Raw genomic sequence first — 27,239 nt, 5'->3', positions numbered from 1 at the left:
CCCTCTTCTTTGTGGCAGCCCCTGAGATATTGGAACACTGCTATCATGTCACCCCTTGTCCTTCTCTTCATTAAAGTAGACATACCCAATTGTAAGTGGAAGACTACCTGTACACAAAATGCAGACTTGCTCACAGATGTCTTAACCAGGCATGAAGTTTCTAAGTATTTACATGATACTTTGCACAGAGTATGAAATAAAAATCTTAATCTTTGGATCAAGTTGCAACCAGCAACTCAATTAGGGCAGCACACACTGTTCCAGAGAGCAAGGACGTCTTGTTTCTCAACTAGAGCACCCATCCATGAAAAATCCACCAGAAATCTAGTTGGCTCACCTTTAGGAAACTTATGCAGAAGCACCTTTATTTATGATGTCATAATTAGATTCTTTAAAAGGGACACAGTGGCTCAGGACGCTGAGCTTGTCGAACAGAAGGTTGTTTGGCGGGTCGAATCCCGAGAGCCGCGTAACAGAGTGAGTGCCTGTTACTCGTCCCAGCTTCTGCCAACCAAGCAGTTCGAAAGCATGTAAAAATGCAAGTAGAAAAATACGGACCACTACGGTGGGAAGGTAACAGCGTTCCGTGCGCCTTTGGCATCTTAGTCATACCGGCCACATGACCATGGAGACGTCCTCGGACAAGCGCTGGCTCTTCGGCTTTGAAACGGAGATGAGCACCGGCCCCTAGAGTTGGAAACGACTAGCACGCATGTGCAGGGGAACTTTTACCTTTACCTTTAATTAGATTCTTTACCATTATTTCCCTGGTTATAATTATTTATTAAAAGTGTGGGGATGATTAAAGTTGTTCTATAGAAGGCAGAGCAGAATTTTTGTACTTCATTTAAGGCTTGTATAACTCAAGTGTAGAAGACAGATGGAAGTTATGAGAGCTCTCTCCCAGAAATAAACCTGCCGTTCTTATTTACCTCAGGGCAAGTTTGGAGACCCTCCTTTCGGAATTTTCCTGATAGAAAAAAGTATGTCAAAATAGAATTTAGAAGACTGGCTGAGGAATTCTGGTAGTTGAAGTCCACAACTCATAAAAGGGCCAAGTTTGAAGACCCCTGATCTAGACCAGACAGATATTTAAGTACTTCCATAGAATCCTAAAGATAATCCATTAGCAAAGTTATATTGCTTAAATTCGTATTTGGACAGCAACATGTCATCTCACCTACACCAGTTTTATTTGAATTCATGCTGTCAATAATGAATGTTCTTGAAAGGAACATAAACATCTTGAAAGGAATACAGATAATAAGAGTTAGCGACAGCACTTTTTTTTAAGAGCAGCTTTCCTCCTTTTCCGAATCCTGCATATTAGAGTTACTAAAGGCTAATGTGAATTCTGCCCTCACCTTTCCCACGAGGCTAATAGGGCAGGAACAAGAATCAGCCCCCAGTCTGATGAAATAATTTACTTAGTAATGTAAGGATGCCTTATTCATCCCACCATTTAACATTCAGGAGGGAAGCGAAAACAATCTTCATTTGCTGAGCTGGCTGATGGTGTGTTATCATCTGTAAAATGCAATATTTATTTTGATTATTAGTTCTATTATTTGTAAGCCAGCCAATGTAGCATTGTCTCTACATTTTTTTTCCCAATTTTTCAGAAAGTTCCGTGAGATTATTTTCTTTATGCCTGCCCTAACCCCTTCTGCTCAGAAGAAAAAAAATAAGGACTCAGTATAGAAAGTATACAATTGTGTTTATTTTGGTAGATCTTGGGAGCCCAGATGTTCAATCTCTTCATACACACAGTAAGATCTCCAGACATTCAACATTCAACAGAAAGATGATTTCATAGACTCACCTCCCAGGGATATCCTCCCATTTTAAGCATCATTATAGACCAAATTACTTTAGATATCGACATCCCCTCAGATATATGTGCTGGATAACTACTTGGGTCTACTCCAATTAACTATTACAAGAATAAGGAATATAATCAGCTATTCTCCTTTGGCAGAGTCATACAACAGGTCTTGCACAATTCACAACTTTCCACTTAAACTGCTTTTGGGCATCAGCTTATTTTTTGCATCGCTCTTTCCTGATCAGGAATATTTAGTGTACCTTGTTTTCTGGTCAGTAAAGAGTGGTACTCCTTGACTTACAACCATTCATTTAGTGACCATTTAAAATTACAATGGCACTGTAAAAAGTGACTTATGATGGTTTTTCACTCTTATGACCATTGCAGCATCCCTGTGGTCACATATCCAAAATTCAGACGCCTGGCAACTGGCATGCATTTATGATGGTTGAAGTGTCCCGGGGTCATGTGATTACCTTTTGCAACTTTCTGACAAGCAGAGTCAATGGGGAACCAGATTCACTTAACCATGTTACTAACAACTGCAGCAGTTCATCTAAAAACTGTGGCAAGAAAAGTCGTAAAATGGGGCAAAACTCACTTAACAATTGTCTTGCTTAGCAATGGAAATTTGGGGCCCAGTTGTGGTCATAGTAAAGGACTACCTGCATGATAAGTTACTTAAAATGTTACTTTAAAGCAGGGGTCTTCAAACTTGGCCCTTTTATGACTCGTGGACTTCAACTCCCAGAATTCCTCAGCCAGGCACACTGGCTGAGGAATTCTGGGAGTTGAAGTCCACAAGTCATAAAAGGGCCGAGTTTGAAGAACCCTGCTTTAAAGCAATGTTTCTCAACCTTGGCAAAATTCCCCAGTAATCCTTGCTGAGAATTGAACTTGCTAGGATTTGAATTCCCAGAATTCCTCAGCTAGTCGTCCTGGAAGATGAAGTCCATCCACTTTAAATTTGCTAAGGTTGGTGGGAAGAAGGAATATAGCTTCTTAAAAAAAACAAAACAAAATTGTTTTATCATTTTATCCTAAAATCTATTTTTTTTCCTTAGTGGAGCTAAAGGCTAAATTTAAATCCAATGACTGATAAAGGGTGCACTGCAATGCCATTTTTGCACTTGTGTGAAAGTTTCAACATAATTTCTTCTTATATTTCTTCATATCTTCACATAAAAGCTCTGTTCTCCATGGTTGTCATGGCTGCAAGCATAACCCAAGTATCCCTTCACAGGGCTGAAAGTTCATTCTTATACATTCATTAACCAAATAACCAAAGAAACAAAAACTAGGGGGAAAAACAAGAACAGGGGAAAAGGGGGAATAGTGAATGTTCCTTTGATATTTGTAGTAAAAATAAGCCAGAGAGCTCAATACTAAAATGATGTCAAATCTTTTACTTAGGAGTATTTTATATTTCCAGTTGGAAGCCATCTGCAAATTGCCAAAGATTTACACGTATTTTTGTCAGTTCAGTCAAAATTGTTTAAGATCCAAACAGCCTGTTGGAAAACAAAATGAAAGTTAATGACTACTTTTTAGCAGTTATTCTTACAATAAACCTGTAAGACAAACCAAAATTGTTTATTGTCCTTTTATACTGCCCAATAAGTTAATTGAAACATACCATATTAGAAAATATATAATATCCTCATTATATAAGGAACAATGAAAACAATTAGTGAGTAGTATGAATTTAGAATATGTGGGATTGAAGATCATATTTCATAATAATTGTGTTACTACAGCAGTACCAGTTCAGTATTGGTATCGTTACTATGTTTAAGTGCTGATACTGTATTAGAAGAATACCATACATTATGTAGCTATGCAAACCGAGCATTAAAAAGACAAGGTAAGAAAGACATAAGACATTTTTGTTGGGATTACTTACACAATCATGCAAAACATCATGAAAATATTCCACAGTGCGATGAAGATCCGAAAGTATCTTAAACTCAATAGAAACTCCCTGATATTATCACCTAGAAGTCGGGAAGTAAATGAAATTGCATTTATAGCAAAAACTACCTTTGTTTCATCCACACTCCTTTCAGTATACTCTTAGCAATAATTTATTCAGTCATTAATTTAGGTACCACCTGATTCCAGACTGACTTAAATAATTTCTTTATTATTTCTTTAGATTCCCAACAATTAATAAGGTACTTTTTATATTTAAGATAAGACAAGAAAACAAGTTATAAAGGAATCTTTATAATTCAAGCAACTTGTAATAGAGCCTATGAGCCGGCAGGGATAGAAGAAGCATGAAAATAACTATGCAGAGCCATACAATGTCCTATGCAGTATAATCACTAGGAATATTATTTTTTTCTAGTATTTGGAATTGCGTGGCATGTTGTCATTCTTCCAGCAGACATTCAATATCTGCCCCTTCCTTCATATGCCTATGATTTGTCTGGATAGCTAAGAAACTGCCATAGCATATTTACAGAATATATAGGGGCAGGGGGGGGAGGAAAGTTGCTGTAAGGGCAAAGGTTAGTCACTTAATGATGTATTTTCTTTTGTTTCAGTTTGGGGTGGGCAATTTTCTAGAAATTGTTGAATAGCAACTCCCATGACTGCTTATCCTGGCTAGAACTGAGGAGCTTCAGTATCTGAGTGGCTATACTGCCTGCTGTCAAACTCTCAGAATCCCAGCAGAATATCCCAGGCATTTAACTCAGCATAGCTGTTCATATCTGATGAAAATTTATCTGACACGTTACTGTATACCTAAGTATCTTTATTATACACTAGGGAAAAAAATCATTAGAACACTTGATTGTTCTTTATCAATCTGAAGTTTTTCCCAGTTCATTTTTTATATTCAATGTAGTTTAATTTCCCATGGCTTAACTCATCTTTTGCCCTGTGTTTCTCAGCCTTCACAATGAATATTGTTAATTGTTGACAAATCAACACCTCTGCATTGAGAAACTCTGGAGCTCACCTTAATTCTGTTCTAAATGCTTTAAAATAAACAATCTCTATTAATTAGTAGGCTAAAATAAAACCACAGCATGAAAAACACAGTATCTAAAGCACTACCCAGGGCAAATTTGAAACTATACTCAAGAAGGGGCAACAACAATTTACACAAAAACTAACTGACTTTACAGTCCAAATGCAGAGAAATGGGGCCCAGTAAAACCAAATATCTATAAAATCTGAAAATATATTACATGTTGTTGTTGTTAGTTGTGAAGTCGTGTCTGACCCATCGCGACCCTATGGACAATGTTCCTCCAGGCCTTCCTGTCCTCTACCATCTTCTGGAGTCCATCTAAGCTCATGCCTACTGCTTCAGTGACTCCATCCAGCCACCTCATTCTCTGTCGTCCCCTTCTTCTATTGCCCTCAATCTTTCCCAGCATTAGGCTCTTCTCCAGTGAGTCCTTCCTTCTCATTAGGTGGCCAAAGTATTTGAGTTTTAGCTTCAGGATCTGGCCTTCTAAAGAGCAGTCAGGGTTGATCTCCTCTAGGACTGACCGGTTTGATCGCCTTGCAGTCCAAGGAACTCGCGGGAGTCTTCTCCAGCACCATAGTTCAAAGGCTTCAATTCTTTGGCGCTCAGCCTTTCTTATGGTCCAGCTTTCACTGCCATACATTGCAACTGGGAAGACCATAGCCTTGACTATACGCACTTTTGTTACATGTTACTTTTTCATAATTTTGCAATTCTGTGTAAAAATTTAACTCTTAATTTATGTTAAACAATGTTACCAGTTTAGTACACCTAGCTGTCTTTTACAATGAAGCAGTTACAATATGCATATGGCAGCAAATAGCCTAGAACAGGGGTGTCAAACTGCCGGCCCATGGGCCGGATGCGTCACATGGAAGCCACACCCACCCCAGCTCTGGCAAGGGGGAAAAAGTCGCAATACGTCGCAACACGTCACGTAATGCAGTGAGTTTGACACCCCTGGTCTAGAATGTTAATCAGGAACAACAAGCCATATTTTTCTATACAATACCCCAAATTTGCAATCCCAACACAAAACTAAAAAATTAACTGCAACTATTTTGGAAACACTTGCAATGTATGGCAGTGAAAGCTGGACCATAAGAAAGGCTGAGCGCCAAAGAATTGAAGCCTTTGAACTATGGTGCTGGAGAAGACTCCCGCGAGTTCCTTGGACTGCAAGGCGATCAAACCGGTCAGTCCTAGAGGAGATCAACCCTGACTGCTCTTTAGAAGGCCAGATCCTGAAGCTAAAACTCAAATACTTTGGCCACCTAATGAGAAGGAAGGACTCACTGGAGAAGAGCCTAATGGTGGGAAAGATTGAGGGCAAGAGAAGAAGGAGACGACAGAGTATGAGGTGGCTGGATGGAGTCACTGAAGCAGTAGGCGTGAGCTTAAATGGACTCCAGAAGATAGTAGAAGACAGGAAGGCCTGGAGGAACATTGTCCATAGGGTCGCGATGGGTCGGACACGACTTCGCAACTAACAACAACAAAATTTTGGAAACACACAGTAAGTAAAAAAAAAACTTCAGTACAAGAGACTCAGAATTTTTACCTGTTGTTGGTTCTCTTCCTTCTTCACCAAAGCCCTGACTCTCTTTCTTCTTCCTGGAAGACAGACAAAGAAAGATTTACTTTAAACATCTGAGAACATAGTAGTATCTCATAATTTAAGGCAAACAGGAATAGGTATATTAAAATGGACAATGACAGAAGAAAATCTACTGACAGCTATTGAAATACTACAGCAATTTGCTGAATCCTGAAAAGAAGTTTCAAGGCCCACTTGAAGAATTTTCAGAAATGATTAGCCATGCAGAAAAATGGTGCTGGACCAGATGAATACAATTTAGGCAGGACACAACAGGAATCTTCTGGCAACCATTAAGGGGAACTTCCATGATCAAAAGCAGCATCTCTTTAAAAGTGCTTGCAGCTGGTTCACCCACTGCTATAACATTCAGCTTATGATATTCCTGTAGAGCCACTAATTTGGCCACTGTAGTAAACAGAATATCTGGATGGGATATGCATTTCCTATACTCCCAAACAACATAGGAAATGTGTTACATACAGCTTTCAGGTCTTCTGTAAAACCGCTAAGTGCTCCGATTGGAAGTAGTGATAACTGAACCTTCTGATTGAAAGTCCCTCACTTTACATTTAAATCTAGGTAGTCATGGCTGATCCTGAAAAGCGAAGCAGTGTTGCACTGAGTTAATTTTAATACTTAATAAGAAATCTCAGGGTTTCATGCTATCCCACCAGTTTGGTTGCCCAGGTTATCATTTAAAATGAGACAAATACAGCTTGTATTTCTCTATGATTGGAAAATCAAGGCAACGGCCAACCTCATTTATATTTTGCTAAAGAAAACATGGCTATGTGATGTGTTTAGTCAGCAGACATAAAGCTACACTCAAGAAAAGCTACTTATCTGGCTACTTCCAAGATTGGGGAGGAGCCATAGGAGCATCACTGATATTTTAAAAAGAGGCTTTCTGGTTTGGAGAAAGTTGTGTCCTGCCAAATCCGTCCAACAAACTACTCTCTAAGGCAGGGATCTTCAAACTTGGCCCTTTTACGACTTGTGGACTTCAAGCCCCAGAATGCTGGCTGAGGAATTCTGGGAGTTGAAGTCCACAAGTCATAAAAGGGCCAAGTTTGAAGATCCCTGCTCTAAGGTACAGCAGCTCTCTAGAAAGCAGTTTTTGCCAATTTTCCTAAAGCTCATTTAACAACCTTGAACCAAGTGTTTTCTGTCACCAAAATCACATGTTGCAATCTTTGAATCAAAAGCTTTCCCAGAAACCTCTGAGAAGGAACTCATGCTGGAAGCACAAAACCTCAATTCCCACAGTTGTAGGAATTCCTCCATTTCCCCAACAAAGTAAATCTTGTTTTTTCCCCCCAGTACTTACAGCCTGAAATTTAACACTGCTCCGGCATTGACCAACAGAGTCCTATGTGGCAGAAGAAGAAGACAGAGTGAGAATATACAAAGGCTTGGCCTTTTCCACTTTAATTCTAATATTTCTGAGCCGTGAGGGCAAGAAACGGCCTACAAGTTAGGGATAATTGCTTCCTCCATGCCTTTCCTGATGTCCCATCCTAAATTACTTCTCTTTTTTTTTGCACTTTTAAGAGTTGCACGACAGACTCAAGAAATTTAACCAGTTTCCCTCGGAGAATGCAGGTTGGAGTATTCTGCTGTCCCTGTCCCATATTTACACAACCTTTACACTCAGTTCCGTAGAGTCGAATTTACCAAACAGGAAAACAGCTATGCCTCCCCCCACAAGCTTAATAAAACTGGTTGCTTGGCAACAAGCTATCTCCCCTTACCCGAACAACAGCAAATCCCCCAACATCCTGCTACTTCCGCTCTGCTGCTATCGAAACGGAAATATACCCGGCTGACACGCAGCGGCTCAGCATCCAATAAACATCAACTTCATCTTGCCATTCCAACTGTTGGCCGCCAGGGGGCACTACTGCAAGGAGAAAGTCTGTGGTAGGCTACAAGCGGGTGGTGACGTTTCTCCATAAACCCCGCCCACCAATTTAAAGCGCTGGGATGAGTTCTTTACCTTGAGAGCGGAGGCTTTCGCTTTTCAGTGGTTTTAAAAGATGCTGCCTTCTTTTCTTCGTTATTATTTTTTTTGGGGGGGGAGGAGTCTTGTCCTTGTTGAAAAATAGGTAGATCAAACTGAAGTTTCTTCAGAAACATCCCTTGTATTATCTAGTAATCTCAAGCCTGTGAAAAAGTGGGCTTTTGGTGGTGAGGTACCGAGGGAACCTGCATGCTCAGAGGCAGTCTACCTTTAAGCACAAAGTGCACAATGGGGCTGTATCCTTCTTGCCTTCTGAGGCGTTATAGGCAAAGGCACTCACAAAGCCAAAAAAGAAACACCGGCTGTCCCAAAGGTGCTTTTTCGAAAGGTAACTGGTACTGTCTTGGTTTTTCCCTTGGAAACATTTCACTTGTCATCCAAGAAGCTTCTTCAGTTCAGGTGTTGAACTGAAGAAGCTTCATGGAGGAGAAGTGAAACGTCTTCAAGGAAAAACAAAGGAAGTCCGGTTGCCTTTTGAAATGCACCTTTGGGACAACCATGACTTGGATGATTGAGAATCTCCACAGACACTCCTCACCAACTCAACACCCAGAGATTAACACCAACATTAGACCAACAATTTAGAAGCAAATAATACGCCAATCAAGGCACTACCAACTCAGACAAACTAACAGTAAACAATAGCCCAATCAAAAAACTAACACCATTCCCACCAATACTGACAGGGCAGGCCACTAGGATATAAAATGAAAGCAAACCCAGCTCCTTACTACCGCAGCACTGATAATGTTATTTAGTTTGGTGATGAAAGGTCTGCAAGAAAACAACCAAGCTCAAAAAGCACCAAGGACCTCGTAGTTCAAACCTGAGCTACAAATATTCTCTCCTACCTGCAGTTACCCTGTTATGTGTAATACGGACTAAGTGGACATTCCGCACAGATAGAAGATCTGCGCCATCAATTCGGTTCTGAAGAACCTTCAGTTTGATTTACCATTAAGCACCTCAGGTGGGGGGGTCACAGAAGAGATCTTGGCTGGCAACTTGAGCAAAGAGGTGAGAAAGCGCAGAGTTTGAGGTCTGGATTCACAATGTAGTGTTTTTTTTTTATTTTAATTTCATTTATATCCCGCCCTTCTCCGAAGACTCAGGGCGGCTTACAAACTTAGCAGTAGCCTTCATTCTATGTATATGCCTGCTTATTAGGGCTTTCACACACACCCCCAAGCGGCATTATTACAAAGTCAGCTTAATTTCCCCCAACAATCTGGGTTTGTCTGACAGTATTGAAATCGAGGGCTTGGGAAGGGAAGTAGTATTAATCCTGACTTAACTAAAGAGAATCCGAATCGCCGCAGAAGAACCTCGCCTGAGTGGGCAAGCGTTGCCTTCTGCCCTTTCATGAAATGATTTTTATTTTTATTTTTACTTTAAAAAAAAAAAGCCGCGGCATGTACCATCACCCTGGCAACTGGTTGCACTCTCGCTCGTTTCGGGGAAAGAAGCGGAGATTGAGTTGCCGAGTCCCGGATTTCGTCTTTGAGGTCCTGCCCTAACTGGACGATCATTGCCCTCCTTTCCAGTAAATCGTTCAGCATCCACTGTCGTTGATGTATATTTGCGTGGGCCTTGTGAAGTATAAAAGGAGAGTCGCCTCGTTTAACAACCGCGCAAGGTGCCGGGGAAGGCGGGGACGCGAAGCGCCTGGCTTTGGGAAGTAGCGGCGGTGAAGGCAAGGCCGGAGAGAGATGGGGTCGTCTTCCCGGCGGGAGGGAAAAGAATTGCACTCTGCACATGCTCAGCTGCCCGAGGCGGCCCCCGGAGGCGCTTGCAAGCGGCAGGCCAAGTAGGGAAGGCGGCGGGGCGTCTCCATCCCTCTCTCCCTCCCTCGGCGGGGCGGCCGCTGCGTCCTTGCTCTGCCAGGCAGCGGTAGCACCAGCTACAGCCGCTGGGCGCTCGAGTGGGGTTCGCTTTTCACCGCTCGCCCGCTCGGTTCTCCTTCCAACAATGGACCTGATCGGGGCCCTGGATGTGGGGGATTTGGCGGCCGCCTTCGCCCGTCTGCCTGTCTTCCCCGTCTTCGACTTGGGCTACTTCGTAGTCTCTCTCCTCTACCTCAAGTATGAGAAAGGTAAGCCAGGAGGAGAACCGGATTCCCCCCCCTTCGCCCTTCCCTACGGCAGGGCAGGCGCCTCTTTTTCCCACGGCTAGGAAATCCGTTTTCGGGTGGTGCGAAATTCTCCCATCTTTTTTTTTTACCCACTGACCTGCTTCGGAGAGCCTTCTTCATCGAGTTATTATTAGCATTGATGATTAAATGGTGTTCATTGTTAGCCACAGCCAGCGTTGTCCTTGTAATGTCAACAGAGAAGACTTCTCTGGCTCCGGCTCTTGTTCCATGCCTCCATCCTCACATTCCTCCTCCCCCCCCTGTCCTAAATCCAGCCGAAGGCATTCTTCCTCTACAGGTTGACTTGACTTCCAAGATGGACTTGCTTAAAATGAGTGGGTGGGTAGTGATTTTGGCCCAAGAGCTCCCCCCCCCAGTGATGAGGATATTCTAGGACAAGGGCCAGAAGTGCAGCTCCCGTCTGTCTCTGCACAACAGTAAAGCGGTTTCAGAGCTCGGCCATCAGGCTGGATTAAAGAGGGATAAAGATGGGGTTGCAGAAGGTGAAAAGGGCAGGAAGAAGTCTTGAGAAAGTGGCCCAGAGCTTCGCAGACCAGCAGAAATGGTCTCCCTACTTCCTCACTGCTAAGTGAGGTAATCCAATGTAGTGGTTTCCTCTCCAGCGGTCTTGGTTTTATTTGAATCTAGTGGTCTTGAAAAGGTGAGAGGCGCGTGACCAATGCCGAAGGCCCCAAATTTGCCTCATCTGTTGGAAGGAAGAAGAGAAAGTGAATGAATGCAAAGTGGCACTAAGGAGATCGACCGCTTCAACATCCGGTTCTCTGGTTGAAGAACTGGGCAGCTTTGAAGGGGTGAAGGGGGTTTCTTTGGTACAACCGAGTCTCCTTTGCTGGGATTTTAAAGTATTGCTTTAGCAGCGGGAGTGGATTTAAGAGTCCTGGTTCCAAAGACAGTTCTAAAATAAGAAATGATCAAGTGGGAATATCCTTCTCTTCTCATCCACAAAGTGAGAAACTTGAGCTCTTGAATCTGAGACCCCTGGCTTGATGGATGGATGCAGTTGGTGACCTTCTCCTGGAAAGGACAAGTTGGGTTCCTGCCCATGAAGGCTTAAAAATGGCTGGAATTGCCTGGCTTTTTCAAATTGCCGGAGAGGGAATTACTGGGAAGGAGAGAAAGAAATTGGACCCCAATGATCATAATGATCATCCTGTCACTAGGATTCAGACAGAAAGCAAAGCAATTGCCAAAGGTTTTTCCCAGCCTCCTCTTGATTTTCCACTCATGACAATCTCAAAAATCTGGCATTTGGAGAATTGAGACATCATGAGTATTGATACTGAGTTACTAGTCCTTATTGTTAGCGAGAGACCCTGCATGGTCATAGAGGGAAAGGTGAGGAGCTTTTGCTAAGAAGAATAAATCTGGATTATTAATGTTAACATCTTTTGGAAATGATGTTTAAAAATAGCCAAGTGACCAAAAGTCATTTCTCTACCCTGGTCAAGTTTACAGACCTGGTTGGTAAATTCAACTGCAGAATTATTGCTTCACTGTTTACAACATTCAGTTAGATTATGTCATTAGGGCTTCAGTCCACTAACTTCCTCTGAAATGAAAGCATAAGAATAACCTTACAATTTCAAAAGACATAACAGATAATTCTGGTATTACTAGTGATGGCAGACAGCTATTTAAAACCACAAAATATGGTGTTAAAGTTTTGGAGTGCAAGTAGTCCTCAATTTATGACTACAATTGGGACTGAAATTCTGTTGCTAAGTGAGACACTCACCATCATCATCAGCCAAATTGGTTCATTGAGTAAGTTAAGGCTTTCTTTCTTTCTTAGCCCCATTTACACCACAAGGTTGTTAGTGTGAGGCATAATTACAACAGAGGACTAGATGCTATATTCACCATCTTGAGTTGCTGAAGAAAAGGCAGGATGTAACTCCAGTCAAAATGCTCCTTCTTTCTGCAATACAGAAAATTCATGTATCATCTTGAAAATGCACAATAGCTGCAGAAATGGTACCCAAAATGCCTCTTTCCCCAAAACACCTGTTTTCAGTTGCAAACAATATAAAGAACCTTCATTAGACTAGTGACTAGTCAAACCACCTTTTATCTCCATCTGGCAGGGACTGGGGTGATACCCTGGTTAATCAGAAAGAGAAGGTTTTAAGAACAGGGGTGTCAAACTGCCGGCCCATGGGCCGGATTCATCACATGGAAGCCATGCCCACCCCAGCTATAAGAAGGGGGAAAAAGTCACAATATGTCGTGACATGTCACATGACGTGGTGAATTTGACACCTCTACTCTAGAAGAATCTCCAGAACCTCCAAGCCACTTTCAGAAGTTCTGCATCTTATGTAACATTCAATTCCGGGCAGAAATGACTCACTTCCCTCAGATCACCTTCCCTGGAAGTCATTTCACTAATTATGCCTGCAATAGCATCTCTAGCTTCTTGGTGGCTTCTCTCTACCACCAGTTGCTGATTTCTTTCTGCAATTAATAGTATGGACTCGCAGCTGCTTCATCTTAGCACGGAGGACAGAGAGGGAATTCTTTTTAGCATATTGCCCCAGACAATATGCCTTGGTTGTTTTACCCGTTCTTGAAGAAATTAAACAGTGGTTGGAAGATTTCCCACGTGCAAAATTTGGTATGTTCTACTAGTAGCAGAACGTAGAAACTGTGGCCTGTACTTGACTCCCTTTACCAAAGTCCTGGGCACCATCTCCTGACAGCCTCCAAAAGGTTGTTGCCAAATTATACTTTTAACTGTGACGAAAGGAGTAATATGTTTAGCATTTGAAATGTGTTCAATTAAGTATGTGTCAATTAACCATGTTTTCCTCTCACATTGCTGTGTCCTGGTCCTGACTTCTTTTTTGAATGCATCCTCCATAGCATGCATGGAAAAGGAAAGAAAAAGGAAAGGAAAGGAAAGGAAAACAACTCACTTTAGAGACGGAATCTTTATTCTTGGTGACTACCCGGAAATATCCACATAATTTTCTTTACAAATAGTGTGGAAGTGTTTGCTATTTCCTTCTCTTGGGAATGTCACTCAGGAATCAAGGGCAAACCTCACCCTAAAAGACAATATTTGCACACCTCCTTCCTGAATAAAAGAAACCAAAGTTTAAATGTTTGCCCATTCCTTAGCCAAGATTCCTTATTACCCGAATTATAAAATGGAACCCGTGTTAGAATCATAGAGTTGGGAAGGATTTGGAGGTTTTGAGGTCTTCTAGTTCAACCCCCTGCCCAAATAGTAAGTGTCCTTTACCTTCATGGCTAAATGGTTGTCCAATCTTTTCTTGAAAACCTTCAGTGATGGAGCACTCACAACTTGGAAGACAAGCTGTTCCATTGGCTAATTGTTGTCACTGTCAGGAAATTTCTTCTTAGTTCCAGACTGGATCTCCTTAAAGAGCTTCTACCCATAGCTTCTTGTTCTACATTCAGGTGCCTTGGAGGATAAATTAACTGCCTCTTCCCTATGGCAGCCCTTCATGTATTGGAGACCGCTATCATGTCTTCTTCTCTTTGTAAAGCTAAACAAACCTAGTTCCTTTGGTTTTCTTCATAGGATTTAGTCTCCAGACCTTTAGCATCTTTGTTGTTCTTCTCTACACTCTTTCTAGGGCCTCAGCATCTTTTTTGTATCATGGTCCAGAACTGGATGCAATATTCCTAGTGTGGCCTCACCAGTGTGATACAGAGCAGTACTATCATTTCCCTTGATCTGTTGATGCAGCCTAGGACTGCATTGGCTTTTTTGGCAGCTGCAGCACAATGCTGACTCAGACTTTAAGTGGTGATTCATCAGGACCTTTAGATCCTCATAATTTCTATAAGGGAAAAAAATAATTCCTGATCTTTTATGGACTAGAGATTTGCAGGGTGTCTTGAGGAGAACAGTCTTTGCTACTTTCACATTATTTTTAGACCACAGCAAACATATCAGTTTCATTGGAAGGGGCGGGATCCAAACCCAATTCCTTTATAATAGCTGCAGAGGTGACAACAGCTGCTCTGAAGTATTTTGCACTGGCTGATTCATTCATTTAAACCTGTAAGGTTGATGGGAGTTACAGAGACAATGAAGGGCTGAATGATACTTTAACAGTCAACATATTGATTATGGAGCAACGCTTCCAATATTATTGCCAAGCATATCCATTTAGTCTCAGGAGCCAAGTCAGAAGAAGGTTGTACATTCCATCAGATGCATAATAACTGGATCATTGGAAGAGGTCACTCTGGGATGTGTAGGTCGCCCATCCTTGGGTTAGGCCAGGGGTAGGCAACCTTGGCTCTTTTATGACTCGTGGACTTCAACTCCCAGAATTCCTGAGCCAGCATGGTTGGCTCAGGAATTCTGGGAGTTGAAGTCCACGAGTCATAAAAGAGCCAAGGTTGGCTACCCCTGGGTTAGGCCTTAAGGTGATAAGAGTTAAATACAGGTAGTTCTTGACTTATGACCACAGTTGAACCCAAAATTTATGTTGTTAAGTGAGGCATTTGTTATGTGAGTTTTGTCCCATTTTCCAACCTTTCTTGCCTTAGTTCTTAAGTGAAGCACTGCAGTTGACAAGTTAGTAACTTGGCTGTTAAGTGAATCTGGCTTCCCCACTGACTTTGCTTGTCAGAAGTGTGCAAAAGGTCACATGGCACAGCAACGGTCAAATATGAACCAGTTGCCAAGCATCTGAATTTTGATTACACGATCATGGGGATGTTGCAAAGGTTGTAAACTGTGAAAAACAGTCATAAGTCTTTTTTCATTTTTCGTTTTTTCCAGTGATGTGTAACTTCGAACAGTCACCAAATGAACTGTTGTAAGTTGAGGACTAACTGCACTATATTTTAAACAAATCAGAATACAAGATACATATTTATGATACTTTTACTTGAGAATAAAGGACTGTGATACTAGAAAGCAACAGCAATGCCAATGTTAGATCAAGAGCATTGCCCACATGTACTTAACCATGGGACAAACATGGTTTGGTAATCTCTTTCTTTGACTGAGTCTGCCATTTGATCTAAACTGATAAAATTCACACCCTAGACCAGTTTCATTTAGTGGCTAAGGCGCTGGCCTAAGGGCCAGGAGACTGTGAGTTCTAGTCCCACTTTAGGCATCAAAAACCGTCTGGATGACTTTAGGCTAGTTATTCTCTTTCAGACCAACCCACCTCAGATGGTTGTTATTGTTGTGGGGAAAATAGGAGGACGAAGGAGTATTAGGTATGTTTGCTGTCCTGAGTTATTTATAAACAATAATAGCAGGATTAAAAAACAAAATAAATAGTTAAATGGCAACAAATGTGTTTTCTAGTCTCTCTTTGCTGACTTTGTAGTTGTTTTGCAAATATCTTGTAGATTCTGTAACTGGGTCTAAAAACCCAATATACCTGTATTACCCCAGGACTCCAAATGGTACAAAACTCAAACATTGGACTTGCATACAAAAATAAGATAGCAGAGCACATTCAAAGTATCTGCATTAATAAATAAGACTTAAGCACACATATCCAAGTTAAAACATTAAACCCTATTTTTTTAACTAAAAACATTAACCTATTCCTTAAAGCAGTGTTTCTCAAACTCAACAACTTTAAATTGTATGGACTTCAACGCCCAAAATTCCCTAGCTAGCATCTGCATCTGAAGTTCCCACATCTGAAAGTTGCTGAGGTTGAGAAACACTGCCTTAGACACACACCGGGCTCTAGAAGAAAGAGTCTTTTTGCCTCTGTGGATTTTCCTAGTTTCTTGTGGATTTGCAACTATTTTTCAGAGGTTTCAATTCCTTGACTCAATCCTTAGCTTCCTGAGGCTTTGGATTTTACTCAATCCTTAGCTTCCTGAGGCTTTGGATTTTAAATATCAGTTTTCTCTCTCTAGAAAGAGAGCAGGGTAAAGAAATATAGAGACTTAGGAACATGACCTTAATGGAAATATGCAGGAATCATTACGTAGGTAAAAGGGGATCAAACATTTTTTAAGCTCATCCAGAGCAACGAGGTAACATTCAAAAGTGGCTCAATCAGATTCCTGACTGATTCACTAAAACAGGGGTAGGCAACCTCGGCTCTTTTATGACTCATGGACTTCAATTCCCAGAATTCCTGAGTCAGCTGACTCAGGAATTCTGGGAGTTGAAGTCCATGAGTCATAAAAGAGCCGAGGTTGCCTACCCCTGCACTAAAAGAAGAGGGAGGAGGTATAGCACTATAAGATACGCAAAATGCTGTTTTTAAAGCCAACCTCAATAAAAGTGTTTGAGCCCTCCTGGGAGGGGTGATTTCCGGGTCTACTTAGTACAGCTGAGAAAGAGATTTCCCCATTCTTTGTGTCATTAAGTAGGAACTTTCCTGCTGGAGAGAAAGGTGTTTATATCTCTCCTGGGAAGTAGCTGAAGGCTTCACAACAGAAGTAAGCAGCTAGAAGTGAGTAAGTTGTCTCAAGATTTTTTCATCCTAGAACAGCTGGATTTGAAACTGCAGTTTTCTCCTTCTATCTCTGCAGGTGTGGTGGAGCTGTCCCGGAACAGCCCGTTGGCCTCTTGGGTCTGTGCTATGCTGTATTGCTTTGGCAGCTACATCCTTGCTGATCTCCTGCTTGGAGAAGCCCCTATTGATTACTTCAGCAACAACTCCAGCATACTTCTGGCCACAGCTGTTTGGTAAGGCCACCTTGTGTGACCATAAGGCTAGGCCCCAATGCAGAGCCAGGATTTAGGAACAACAACAGCGCTTAGACTTATATGCTGCCCCATAGTGCTTTACAGCATTCTCTGATAGTTTATAATGTCAGCGTATTGTCCCCAACAATCTGGATCCTCATTTTACCTATCTCAGAAGGATGGAAAGCTGCGTTCATTGGGATTGAACTACTGGCTGTGGGCAGAGTTGGCCTGCAAATACTGCATTCTAAACACTGCACCACCAAGCCCCTTGCACTCCACTTCTCCATTGGAGTTCCTGTTGCCGTCCAAAAGAGATATTTCTAAAAAACCAGAATGAACATAAATATGACTCCAGGTTAATACATATGCTTGACACATACCAGTTGCTGAAACTGTTAAATTGTTAGTTTCACATTACTATTGTTGGGTAAGGGAAGGAACTGCTATCACTGCCAAGTTGTGCATATGAAAGAGAGATATAATAAGATTTCTCCTTCCAGGCTTCCCAAACTAACACAAGAAGAAATAATTGAGAATCTTGTGCTGTCTAAAAATTTAATATGGTTGTTCTGGAATAAGTACGTAACGTCCTGGATTCATTCATTCTCTCTCTCTCTCTCTCTCTCTCTCTCTCTCTCTCTCTCTCTCTCTCTCTCTCTCTCTCTCTCTCTCTCTCTCTCTCTCTCTCTCTCTCTCTCTCTCTCTTTCTTTCTTTCTTTCTTCTTTGCTAATCATTCTAAGGGATAAATGGATGATGCTAAGAGTTATATGGATGGACAGATGGACAGGCAGACATGATTGAAGATAGAGTGTAGATGTCTATTACAAGCCATGGTGTTTTAAAATGATGCCATGTGGGTCCTGACATCATTACACAATGATACAATTGTACCTAATGACATCCAGTTCAAATGTATGTCTCACTTATCTGATGATTTCAAGATGCACAAGTTGTTATTTTCTCCACTGCCACACATATTTACCCACCCCTTGTAGAGTGGAGAAGCTAAACAGGTCAATAGAAATAAAACATATTATTCAGGTAGCAATGATTATGTATTCATTATAAAAACATTTGCTAGATCATAAAAGAGGCAAACTTTAATTGATAAATCAATCAAAAAAATTATATGTACAAACAAGAAGAGATGGAATGGAGTTACCTGAAAAATAGCAGTTTGGTTATTTTCATGCTGCAGTCTGCTCAAAAATTGCCCTTTTAAGGCCAACAATAGAGTCTCTATCAAGGGAGACTGAAGCTTATTTCTTCTCTTCTCACTTTTTTTTATGTTGTCCTTGTTGATATCAGATCTCTTTCAACCCAATGACCCGTATCACTTTTTATTCTGCATTGCTTTCCAGGTACCTAATCTTCTATTGCCCTATGAACTTATTTTACAAGTGTGTCAGCTTTCTGCCTGTCAAACTGATTTTTGTGGCAATGAAAGAGGTAGTCCGAGTTCGCAAGATCGCTGCTGGTGTTCACCATGCCCACCATCATTACCACCATGGTTGGTTCATTATGGTCATAATTGGATTTGTCAAAGGTGAGCTCTGTCATTTCAGCATTGTGATCCCACTCAGTATTCAGACAGGTGGTAGAATGGTGAGTGTCAGAACTGCTGAGATACAGATTAAGCTGAGATTTCTCATCTTCTGGGGAAGAAAAACGGATGGTTATATTCTTTATTTCTCAGAGAAAATGTCTTCTTGCATAAAACAAGGATGGTGAACCAGATGTTGCTGGATTATTACTTCCACCTGTTCTAGCCAGCATGGCTAGTAAAAGGATACTAAGAGTTACAGGTCATTAACATCTGGACTGACACAAATTCACAGCATGGCAGGCCAAAGTGAAGCCCTTATGAAAAATTATTCTACAAATATGCACCATAACTGAGAAGCTTCACCTGCTGAACCTGACCCCACCTCTCATTGTCAGTGCTGGGGAACTACTAACTAGTTTTTTTGGTGGGGTATATGGTTGAAGATGGTGGTCCTGAAACTATTTTGATGACCAGATTCCTGCTCTAAACCCCCAAAGAAATGGTAGGATGTTGGAATGCATTTCCAGCTGAATCACATGTTGCGTTTTTCCAGTCTTCCTAGATTACCCCAAACTTGGTGAGATGCTTAAAACTAAGGTACCAATGGGACTTCTGAACTCTTTTTTTTATTTTTGGCAAATACAGTTGTCAAACACAATAAGAGGGTTTCCTTTCATTTAAGGTAGAATAACACCCAAGAAAGCTATCTCAAGATGCAATTCTATAAAGCCTCCTTTCGAAAAGATCAACGGAAATAAAATAGTATCTTGGCCCTCTTCACATATCTGGTATAGCCCCGCCCATCTTACATCATTAATCAGTGAGAATTGACAGTGAGAACAATTAATGAATGGCTTGCCTTCAGAAGTTATGGTGCCCCATCACTGGAGCTTTTCAAGAAAATATTGGACAGCCATTTGTCCGAGATGGTGTAGGGTCTTCTGCTTGAGATGGGGTTGGACTAGAACCATAGTGGCGAACCTATGGCACGCGTGCCACAGTTGGCACGCAGAGCCCTCTCTGTGGGCACGTGCGCAGTCGCCCCAGTCCTAGGCCTTCAGCTGGGTTTTATAAAACCTTTTCGCTTTAGGCCTCTGCCGCCGTGTGCAAAAAAAAAAAAGGTTCAATCAATCAATCAATTTCAACTTCTCGCGGGAAAAAAAAGATCTCGCCAAGTTGGAATTGATTGATCGAACTTTTTAGTCCCACCCAGTCTGCCGTTACCATCGCAGCCACGCCCAGCCAATGGGCCACACCCACCCAATGGGTCACACCCACCCGGCACCCGACGATACATAAGTGGGTTTTGGGTTGCAGTTTGGGCATTCAGTCTCTAAAAGGTTCGCCATCACTGGACTAGAAGATCTCCAAGATCCTTTCCAACTATTATTATTTCCAGTGGAACATTGCTCAGGCTGCTAGATGCAAAAATGATAGAGATCACACAGAGGTTCATGATTGAAGCATCTGTTACCACTCATAGACGTTTCCCTTCTGATGTAGAAATTGAACCAAGAAGGAAGAAATCACGTTCCTTTTCTTTTCTGTTAATAACTGATTTCATCTGTCAGGCTAGAGATTCCACCAATTAACCCTTCCCTACTAATGCTTCTGCCACAGGGACATTTTAGGTAGAGAATTGCTTTATATCTGACCAGATCCTTTGTCCTTCAATACTATCTCTTGTGGCTGGTAGCTTCTCTCTAGTATGTTATTTTAGCTAGAAATGTCAAGATCAAGCCTGAGATCTTTCAAATGAAAAATAAGTGCTCTATTGTCAAGCCACAGACAAAGTTTTAAGACAGTGAGAAAAGCTTGTGTAGTTCTTATTTTTACATGGAGATGAGTTTTTGAGTTCAAAGTCATTATTTGAGGGTACAATTGCTTTGATTGTTCTGGTTCTCATCTGGAAAGAGAAGTGCTTTTAATCTGATGCATTTCCAAAATGATTGAAGCAGCCTGCATCACACTAAAATCCTGTGAGGTCAAGACTGTTTCGATTCAAAACAGTACAAATTCAAAATGTTTATTTTTACGTTTTTCTGTATTGCTTTTCTTTGGCTAATTCAAAGCAACCAGAAAGTAGAATAATCCAACTTCTATAAACTTAAGGCAAAGGCTCTGGCATCACAATCATATTTTCAGCTTTAAATAGTAAACTTAGAAATGGGCATCGCTTTTATTATTCGGAATAGTTAGTGAAATTGCTATTTCCTTAAAGGAGCTGTTGTGGCTGAGAGCACCACCACAAAGATGCTCAATATTTTTCTTCTGCATTAGATTACCTACTTTCACAGGAATTATCAGTGAGCGTAAGAAAATGAAATTCTGCTCACCTGCATTCTCATTGCTGGTCTGGACAAGTGTGCTACCATCTTCCTCTTCGTAGGTTCTGGAGTTGCCTTGATGTCCAACTTTGAGCAATTGCTACGTGGTATCTGGAAGCCAGAAACAAATGAGTTCCTTCATATGACCTTGTAAGTAGAGAAACCGAAACTTTTGGACTGGTGTGTCTTCTGGGTAGAGATCAATCATGTTCTAACTGACCTGGAAGGAATCTCATGATTAATGAAAATTAGAAAAATCAGTAGAGATCTGATAAGGGATTCTCAAAACATGTACTGTCTTCACCTCCTGGGGTTGAAAACACTGCAGGTTTTCAAGAATACAGGCAGTCCTCAACTTACAATCTTCTGTTTAGTTTAGTTCAAAGTTGCAAAAAAGTGACTTATGACCATTTCTCACACTTATGAGCATTGCAGCAATCCCTGCAAAAAGCATGTCCTTTCTCTAAATTTTGGATTTATTTATCTGAGATGGAATCACAGCTCTGCTTCTAATGAAGGCTTGCTTGTCTTGCAGTCCATCCAAAGCCAGTTTGTATGGAGCAGTGCTCTTCACCCTTCAGCAAACCCAGTGGCTTCCTATCTCCAAAGCCACCCTCATCTTCTTCTTCACTATTTTTATGATCATCTGCAAGGTAAATTCCTCTGTCTGGGGCACATCTGAGCATTTGGGTGGATTGAATGGGGGAAGGAGCCAAATCCATTTCTGTTCACTGGAAGGTCTTCAGAAAGGCAAGGAAGGCTTCAGGCCCTGAACTCATTCATTGGAATAAACCATGGTTAGTTGACTAAACTACAGTCCTTGATTTATGCATAACACTAAGCTATTAACCATGGTTTAGATATTTCCCACAATTCACTAAGTCAAAGCTAACAAATCTCACTATGGATTAACAGAAGCCACAGTGACCTCCAACATATCGTGAACTCAAATTATGAAATTTGCATCAGTCGCTTCATTGACACCAATGATATATGTGTAAGTCACATGACTTATATCATTTGCATGATGAAGTCATGACATTCATAATATTGCACTCTTCCCCTACTGGTGGATTCCTGTGTGAGTTAGAGTGAGTTTTGAATTTCCAGAGATATCAAAGGAAGCTTGGCTGGTGTATCATAAGAAATACTGTCAGGTTGCTTAACAATGGAGAGCTTTCCAGTAGCCTTTCAACACTATAGCTATGGGTCCTGCTGGCTGTAGGTTGGAACTGTGGTGACCCCATAGAAGCAGCACCAGCACTTTATTGGAAAGGGCTTGCTTGGCCAGAACAGGAGATTCATGTGCCAACCTTGGTGTAAGAAGGGGTAAGAGGAATGGAAAGAAACACAATTTACTGTAGCTGACTGAGCAATGGAAAGCCTGGCACAGTAGGTGACCACTAATGGAGCTCTTTCCTGTCATGCAGGTGTTTTTGACAGCAGCTCACTCCCATAGCTCACCATTTGCCCCTCTGGAAAATGTGGCGTGTCCCATCCTCTTTGGCTCTGCATTTGCCAGTCATGATAATCACCACCATGACCATCACCACCACCACCATGGAGGATCCCAGGAACCATCCCTTCTCTCACCACCTCAGATGCCAGCCAAATCAAAGGAGGAGCTCAATGAAGGAACCCGGAAACGGAAAGCCAAGAAGGTGGAATGAGCATCAAGAAGGCTGACAACTCCATCGGAACCACCACTTTGCTGCATACCTTGTGTGACTTATTGCCTTCCAAAGACATGGTTGGAGGAGGCTCCCAGGAAGATCGGTCCTCTTCTTCTGGCCCCTGCCTTGGTTTTCCAGGCCTGTCACCTGTGAGGCGCAGAACTAATGTCCAAATGGATCTTTCATTACAGTTTCTAGCTCAGCCTTTCCTGTCCTATTGCTTTCCTCCCCTTCCTAAGCCACACCAATGGAAAAGCTGGGATAAAGCTCCATATGGCAAAGAGAGAGAGAGAGAGTTTCTTAGCCCGCAAAAGAACCCAGGGATCTGCACTCAGGCCATCATTACAGGACCCTAAGGCCAGTGATATATTTCAAGGGCAGAGAGACGTGCCAATTGGAGTAACTGTCATTTCACTCTCTACATCAACATTTTGGATGTCTTATTTGGTTGCCATTTGTATAAAGGCCTTGAGCATAGAAGAAGACCATTGCTGCTGATGCTGCTGCTGCTCTTTGGGCTGTTAATATATGTGTATTTGTGTTAGCATGTTGCCATTTGTGTATACCTCTCCAAAGTTTGATGAGTTTTGCTGTAGGGAAGGAAACCAAAGCAACTACTGAGTGTTTCAATCCTAGCCTCTTTGCCAAACACTCTGAGAGATGGACATGCATGTAAATTATTTATTGATTGATGCTCCTTCCCCCAGGATAATTATTTATTGTTGCCAAGGATTTTAAGCACTTTGCTTTCTCCTACTATGCCTCTTCTGCAAACAGTTGGGTTGTTCCTACTGAACTGATTTGGATTCTGCTGTTTTCCTCCTTCGATTAAGAGCTGATAAAAGTGAGGGGCTATTGGCAGAGGTGAGAATTAGCTTCTAGCAGCTATATAAGCCTGTAGGATGCCTAAAGAATCCTTGCATATGAGTTATGGTATATCTAGAAAGTCAAAGCTAAACTATATGAATAATGGAGCCATGGTGAGCATCTGCAAAGTTCCCTTCTTACACCAGAGTAGTCAGCTGCCAGCTCCTGAGATTACAAAGAAGACTTAAATTCTGATTATAGAGCATAGAAAGAGACTCTTATTGGGGTATTGACTATCACAGGACATCCCTTGCTTATCATTTAGCTCTGACAAAAACATGCCACCGCAAGCTCTTTTTTCTGCTGTGTCCTCATGATGTTGCCTTCACCTTCTCCACCACACCTCCCGAGGCAACAAAGTCATCCTTAGGTGGTCCAGTGTAAAAACGATGTTTTCCTCCTTTTAAGCAACAGTTTTATTGTATGGTAGGCGCAATCTGGCACCGTTCACCAGCCATTCTGTCAGTAGTGCTTCCAGATGACCTGCCGTATATGGGTTGAGGTCAGCCAAGCACCTGTTGACCATGTGAAGTAGCACATCTCCCTATCAAGTCCCCAGGCACAGCTCTCCAGGACGATTCTAATCTGGACAGCAGACGGGTTTGGTTCTTTCGAATGGGGCTCTTCCACTTTATGCACAGGGCCAATCCCCGACTAGTAGTAGCAGTGGGAAGGGCTGCACTGTGAAGCAGGAGAGAGAGAGAGAGAGGGGGGGGAGGAATGGCTCTCACTGTGCTGCACTTTATCCTCTGCTCAACTCTGTCAGTGAGATGGGTGGCATATAAATTTAACCAATAAATAAAACTATGCCTGGCAGCCATTTTTTAAAACTGCTTTTGAACATGAGTTTATTCTTCTTCTCGAAGAGCACTAAACCCATGTTCTAAAGCAGACCGAACAAGAGTTGATAGGTGCAGGTAAGTTATGCTCTGGAATGTCATAGAGGAAGACAATCCCACATGTACCAGATTTGATGGCCGATGTTTTGATATCAGCCATTTGAGCTGATCCAGGTTTCCAAACCCAGGAACACCTGGTGAATAAGGAGGCTCCTCTTTCCTTTCTTCTGCTACCTCTTGCCATTTAGGTAATTGATCCATCCCCCAGTTGGAAGAAGTGACAGATAAAAGGGGGACAAATTCTGGCAAATGGTGAACCTGCAGATCTACTAGTTCTGGTCTGAGATCAGCTCAAACCATTACCAGTCATAACAATGCTGTGAGTAGGAGACTGTTTTCCTACAAGTTGGTTAAGTTATGAAGATTGGACACCATTCTCCAGCTACAGACCAGAATAAAGACAACGGGGCATAGCAATGGGAACAGATGGCAAAGTAGCTTTCTCTTGGCTCACAGCATTTTAATAGACCTATAGGAAAGAGCCCCATGAGTGGTGAGGAGTGCAAATAGCCATCCAGAAACAGAAAGTCCTGACTTTCCTTTCCTCCTTTTGGGGACAATTGTCTCCTGTTGAACATCGGCAAGAGAAGGAACTGATTGACATGAAGAAGCAGAAGAGCCTTGGAGAAAACTTCCTTCTGCAAGATGTAGGCTTCTTGGTTAAAAATACATCTCATTCAAAAGTGCCTTTTCCTGAGCAAATCTCTGCCCGAACCCCTTTTTTTCTTTTCCTCTGGATTTTTATCCATGACTAGAACAGCCGTGGTTTTGTGGATATAGCCATTCTTAAAATAAAAGCCCGCCATGATGTGACTGAATGGATAATTGTGCAGCTACTTTCTGCATTTCTGTCTTAAATGTTTTTCACAGTGCTTGAAGGAAGAAGATGCAAGAAATGTTTCTTGAGATAAGAGTGTGAAGATGATGGGATGGGATGAGAATACCAGATTTCGGGGGGTTCGGAATGGATTCATTTCTTCCCCTAAAGCAGTGTTTCTCAACATTGGCCACTCAAAGATGTGTGGACTTCAACTCTTAGAATTCCAGGAGTTGAAGCCCACACATTGTCAAGTGCCCAAGATTGGGAAACACTCTTCTTATTCAAGAACTGCCCATTTTCTGAACTTCTTTGAGTCTCCCAGAGTCCATCCTAATGTTTCCCTTTACAGACTATGGCTATGCAGAGTTTGTGACAAGTTTTCTTTTTCTTGGTACTTGTTTGCAGCAATTTTTAGCTGCAGGACTGTATCTCGGCCCCTTACCTGTTTAGATAGGGCCATGCAGATTATCAAGATTTGCAAGAAAATTTTGTTTGTGTGTGGGGGGAAAAGTTCAGCTTAAAAACACAAATAGTCTTTCCCTTCTTCCTAAAGTCCTTCCTTTCCATGCCTGGCACTATCATACCTTACACAAGGTAAGCTGCTATTTCTGTGATTTGCATTCAATTCATACTTACTTCAAATTATGAAACGGTACAGGTAATGCAGGTGTTTCCCAAATGCTCTGTTATTTTGTAAATAAATATATTAGAAATATCTTTTTCTGCTTTTCACACTTCTCCAAGCAATCATTCTGTCCAAGAATACAGGATTCTTTCGGAGTTGGTGGACTCTTGAGAGAGGTCATGAAAAGTTTACAACTATTTTATCCTTTCATTTGTATCTTTTTCCAAACCAAAAGATATGTATAGTTGGTGATGTCATTAAGTTCTTGGAGTGGAAGGGGAAAATTTGAGGGCATCCTTTGTAGGGGCAGAAAAAGGTAGCATTTCCAAGGCTTAAGAGACCCTTTATATCTCTTCAATAATGGCTATACTGTAAGTGTCAAGCTCCAAAAACCAAGAAAGACACGTTATGATTTTTCCAAGCAGATTTATTTATTGTTCCTTATCCATAGATAGGCTTTTATTTATTAAATTTGTTTGCCACCCATCTCACAAAAACTGACTACCAGCCATATACAGACTACCAGCTATACCCTGGGAACTATTAGGAAGGAGCCACCTTCAACCTCTTTCTCTCACACAAAGTATCTGAACTGAGTTGGCTCTTGCTCCTCTGGAATACACTCCCTGTCTCCTGGGAATCCAGACTACATTCCATCACAGTAAGTCTCTAGTGGGAAAATTACCATAGTCTTCCTCTGATTGTTTAAATGCTTTTATTTATATTGTTATTGTCTATTATTGTCTATTTCTCTCTTATTTTTAATGTTTTTATTTCTGAGCCACCCAGAGTTGTCAGGAGTCAAGCAATATATATTTTTAATCAATGAATTAATAATAATTCTATTCATAAGCTATTGCATGCTCCAAGTGCTGTTGGGATACAGCTTGCAAGTCTTGGGTTATCAGATGCAAAAATCCAGATGACCATTAGAAAGATTTCAGTTTCAGTTTCAGTTTTATTTGATTTGTATACCGCCCTTCTCCCTAGGGACTCAGGGCGGTTCACAGGGCATATATAAATGACAATACAATACAATACAAAAGTTAAAAAAAGATTAAATCAATGCCCAGTTAAAAACAGTAATACAATTCTAAAACAACAATTTAAAACCCAAATCCCCCGTCAGGCCAGACCAGCTAATTCAAATAAATGGGTCTTCAAGCCACGACGGAAAGTTCGGAGGTCTGATGTCATCCGGAGCTCCACCGGCAGTTGGTTCCACAAAGCCGGGGCACCCACAGAG

The 27,239-nt window shown here is 41.6% G+C and overlaps 2 protein-coding genes across 3 annotated transcripts; one reads left to right on the top strand and one right to left on the bottom strand.

Moving 5' to 3' along the window:
• Positions 1-1,706: 1,706 nt before the first annotated feature.
• Positions 1,707-8,279, bottom strand: SMIM7 (small integral membrane protein 7; the record flags this gene model as incomplete). 2 transcript variants are annotated; one of them, XM_081338748.1, is made up of 6 exons in its annotated part: positions 8,160-8,279; positions 7,736-7,777; positions 6,370-6,422; positions 3,729-3,819; positions 2,683-3,336; positions 1,707-2,539 (listed from the first exon to the last, which is right to left on the bottom strand). In XM_081338748.1, the coding sequence occupies exons 1-5, from the start codon at positions 8,183-8,185 to the stop codon at positions 3,321-3,323; spliced, it is 228 nt and encodes a 75-aa protein (XP_081194874.1). In that variant the 5' UTR covers positions 8,186-8,279. The 2 variants fall into 2 exon arrangements, with proteins under 2 accessions (XP_081194874.1, XP_081194875.1); XM_081338749.1 differs by lacking the exons at positions 1,707-2,539; positions 2,683-3,336 and having other exon boundaries at positions 3,725-3,819.
• A 2,023-nt stretch (positions 8,280-10,302) lies between these two features.
• Positions 10,303-25,358, top strand: TMEM38A (transmembrane protein 38A). The gene is made up of 6 exons (XM_081345326.1): positions 10,303-10,520; positions 17,076-17,232; positions 18,598-18,782; positions 21,172-21,259; positions 21,645-21,762; positions 22,540-25,358. The coding sequence occupies exons 1-6, from the start codon at positions 10,397-10,399 to the stop codon at positions 22,777-22,779; spliced, it is 912 nt and encodes a 303-aa protein (XP_081201452.1). The 5' UTR covers positions 10,303-10,396; the 3' UTR covers positions 22,780-25,358.
• The last annotated feature ends 1,881 nt before the right edge of the window (positions 25,359-27,239 follow it).

This window comes from Vipera berus (assembly GCF_964194415.1).
Source record: "Vipera berus genome assembly, chromosome: 1".
Classification (NCBI taxonomy): Eukaryota; Metazoa; Chordata; class Lepidosauria; order Squamata; family Viperidae; genus Vipera; species Vipera berus.
Note: the sequence above shows the minus strand (reverse complement) of the source record. Positions and strands in the feature narration are given on the sequence as shown.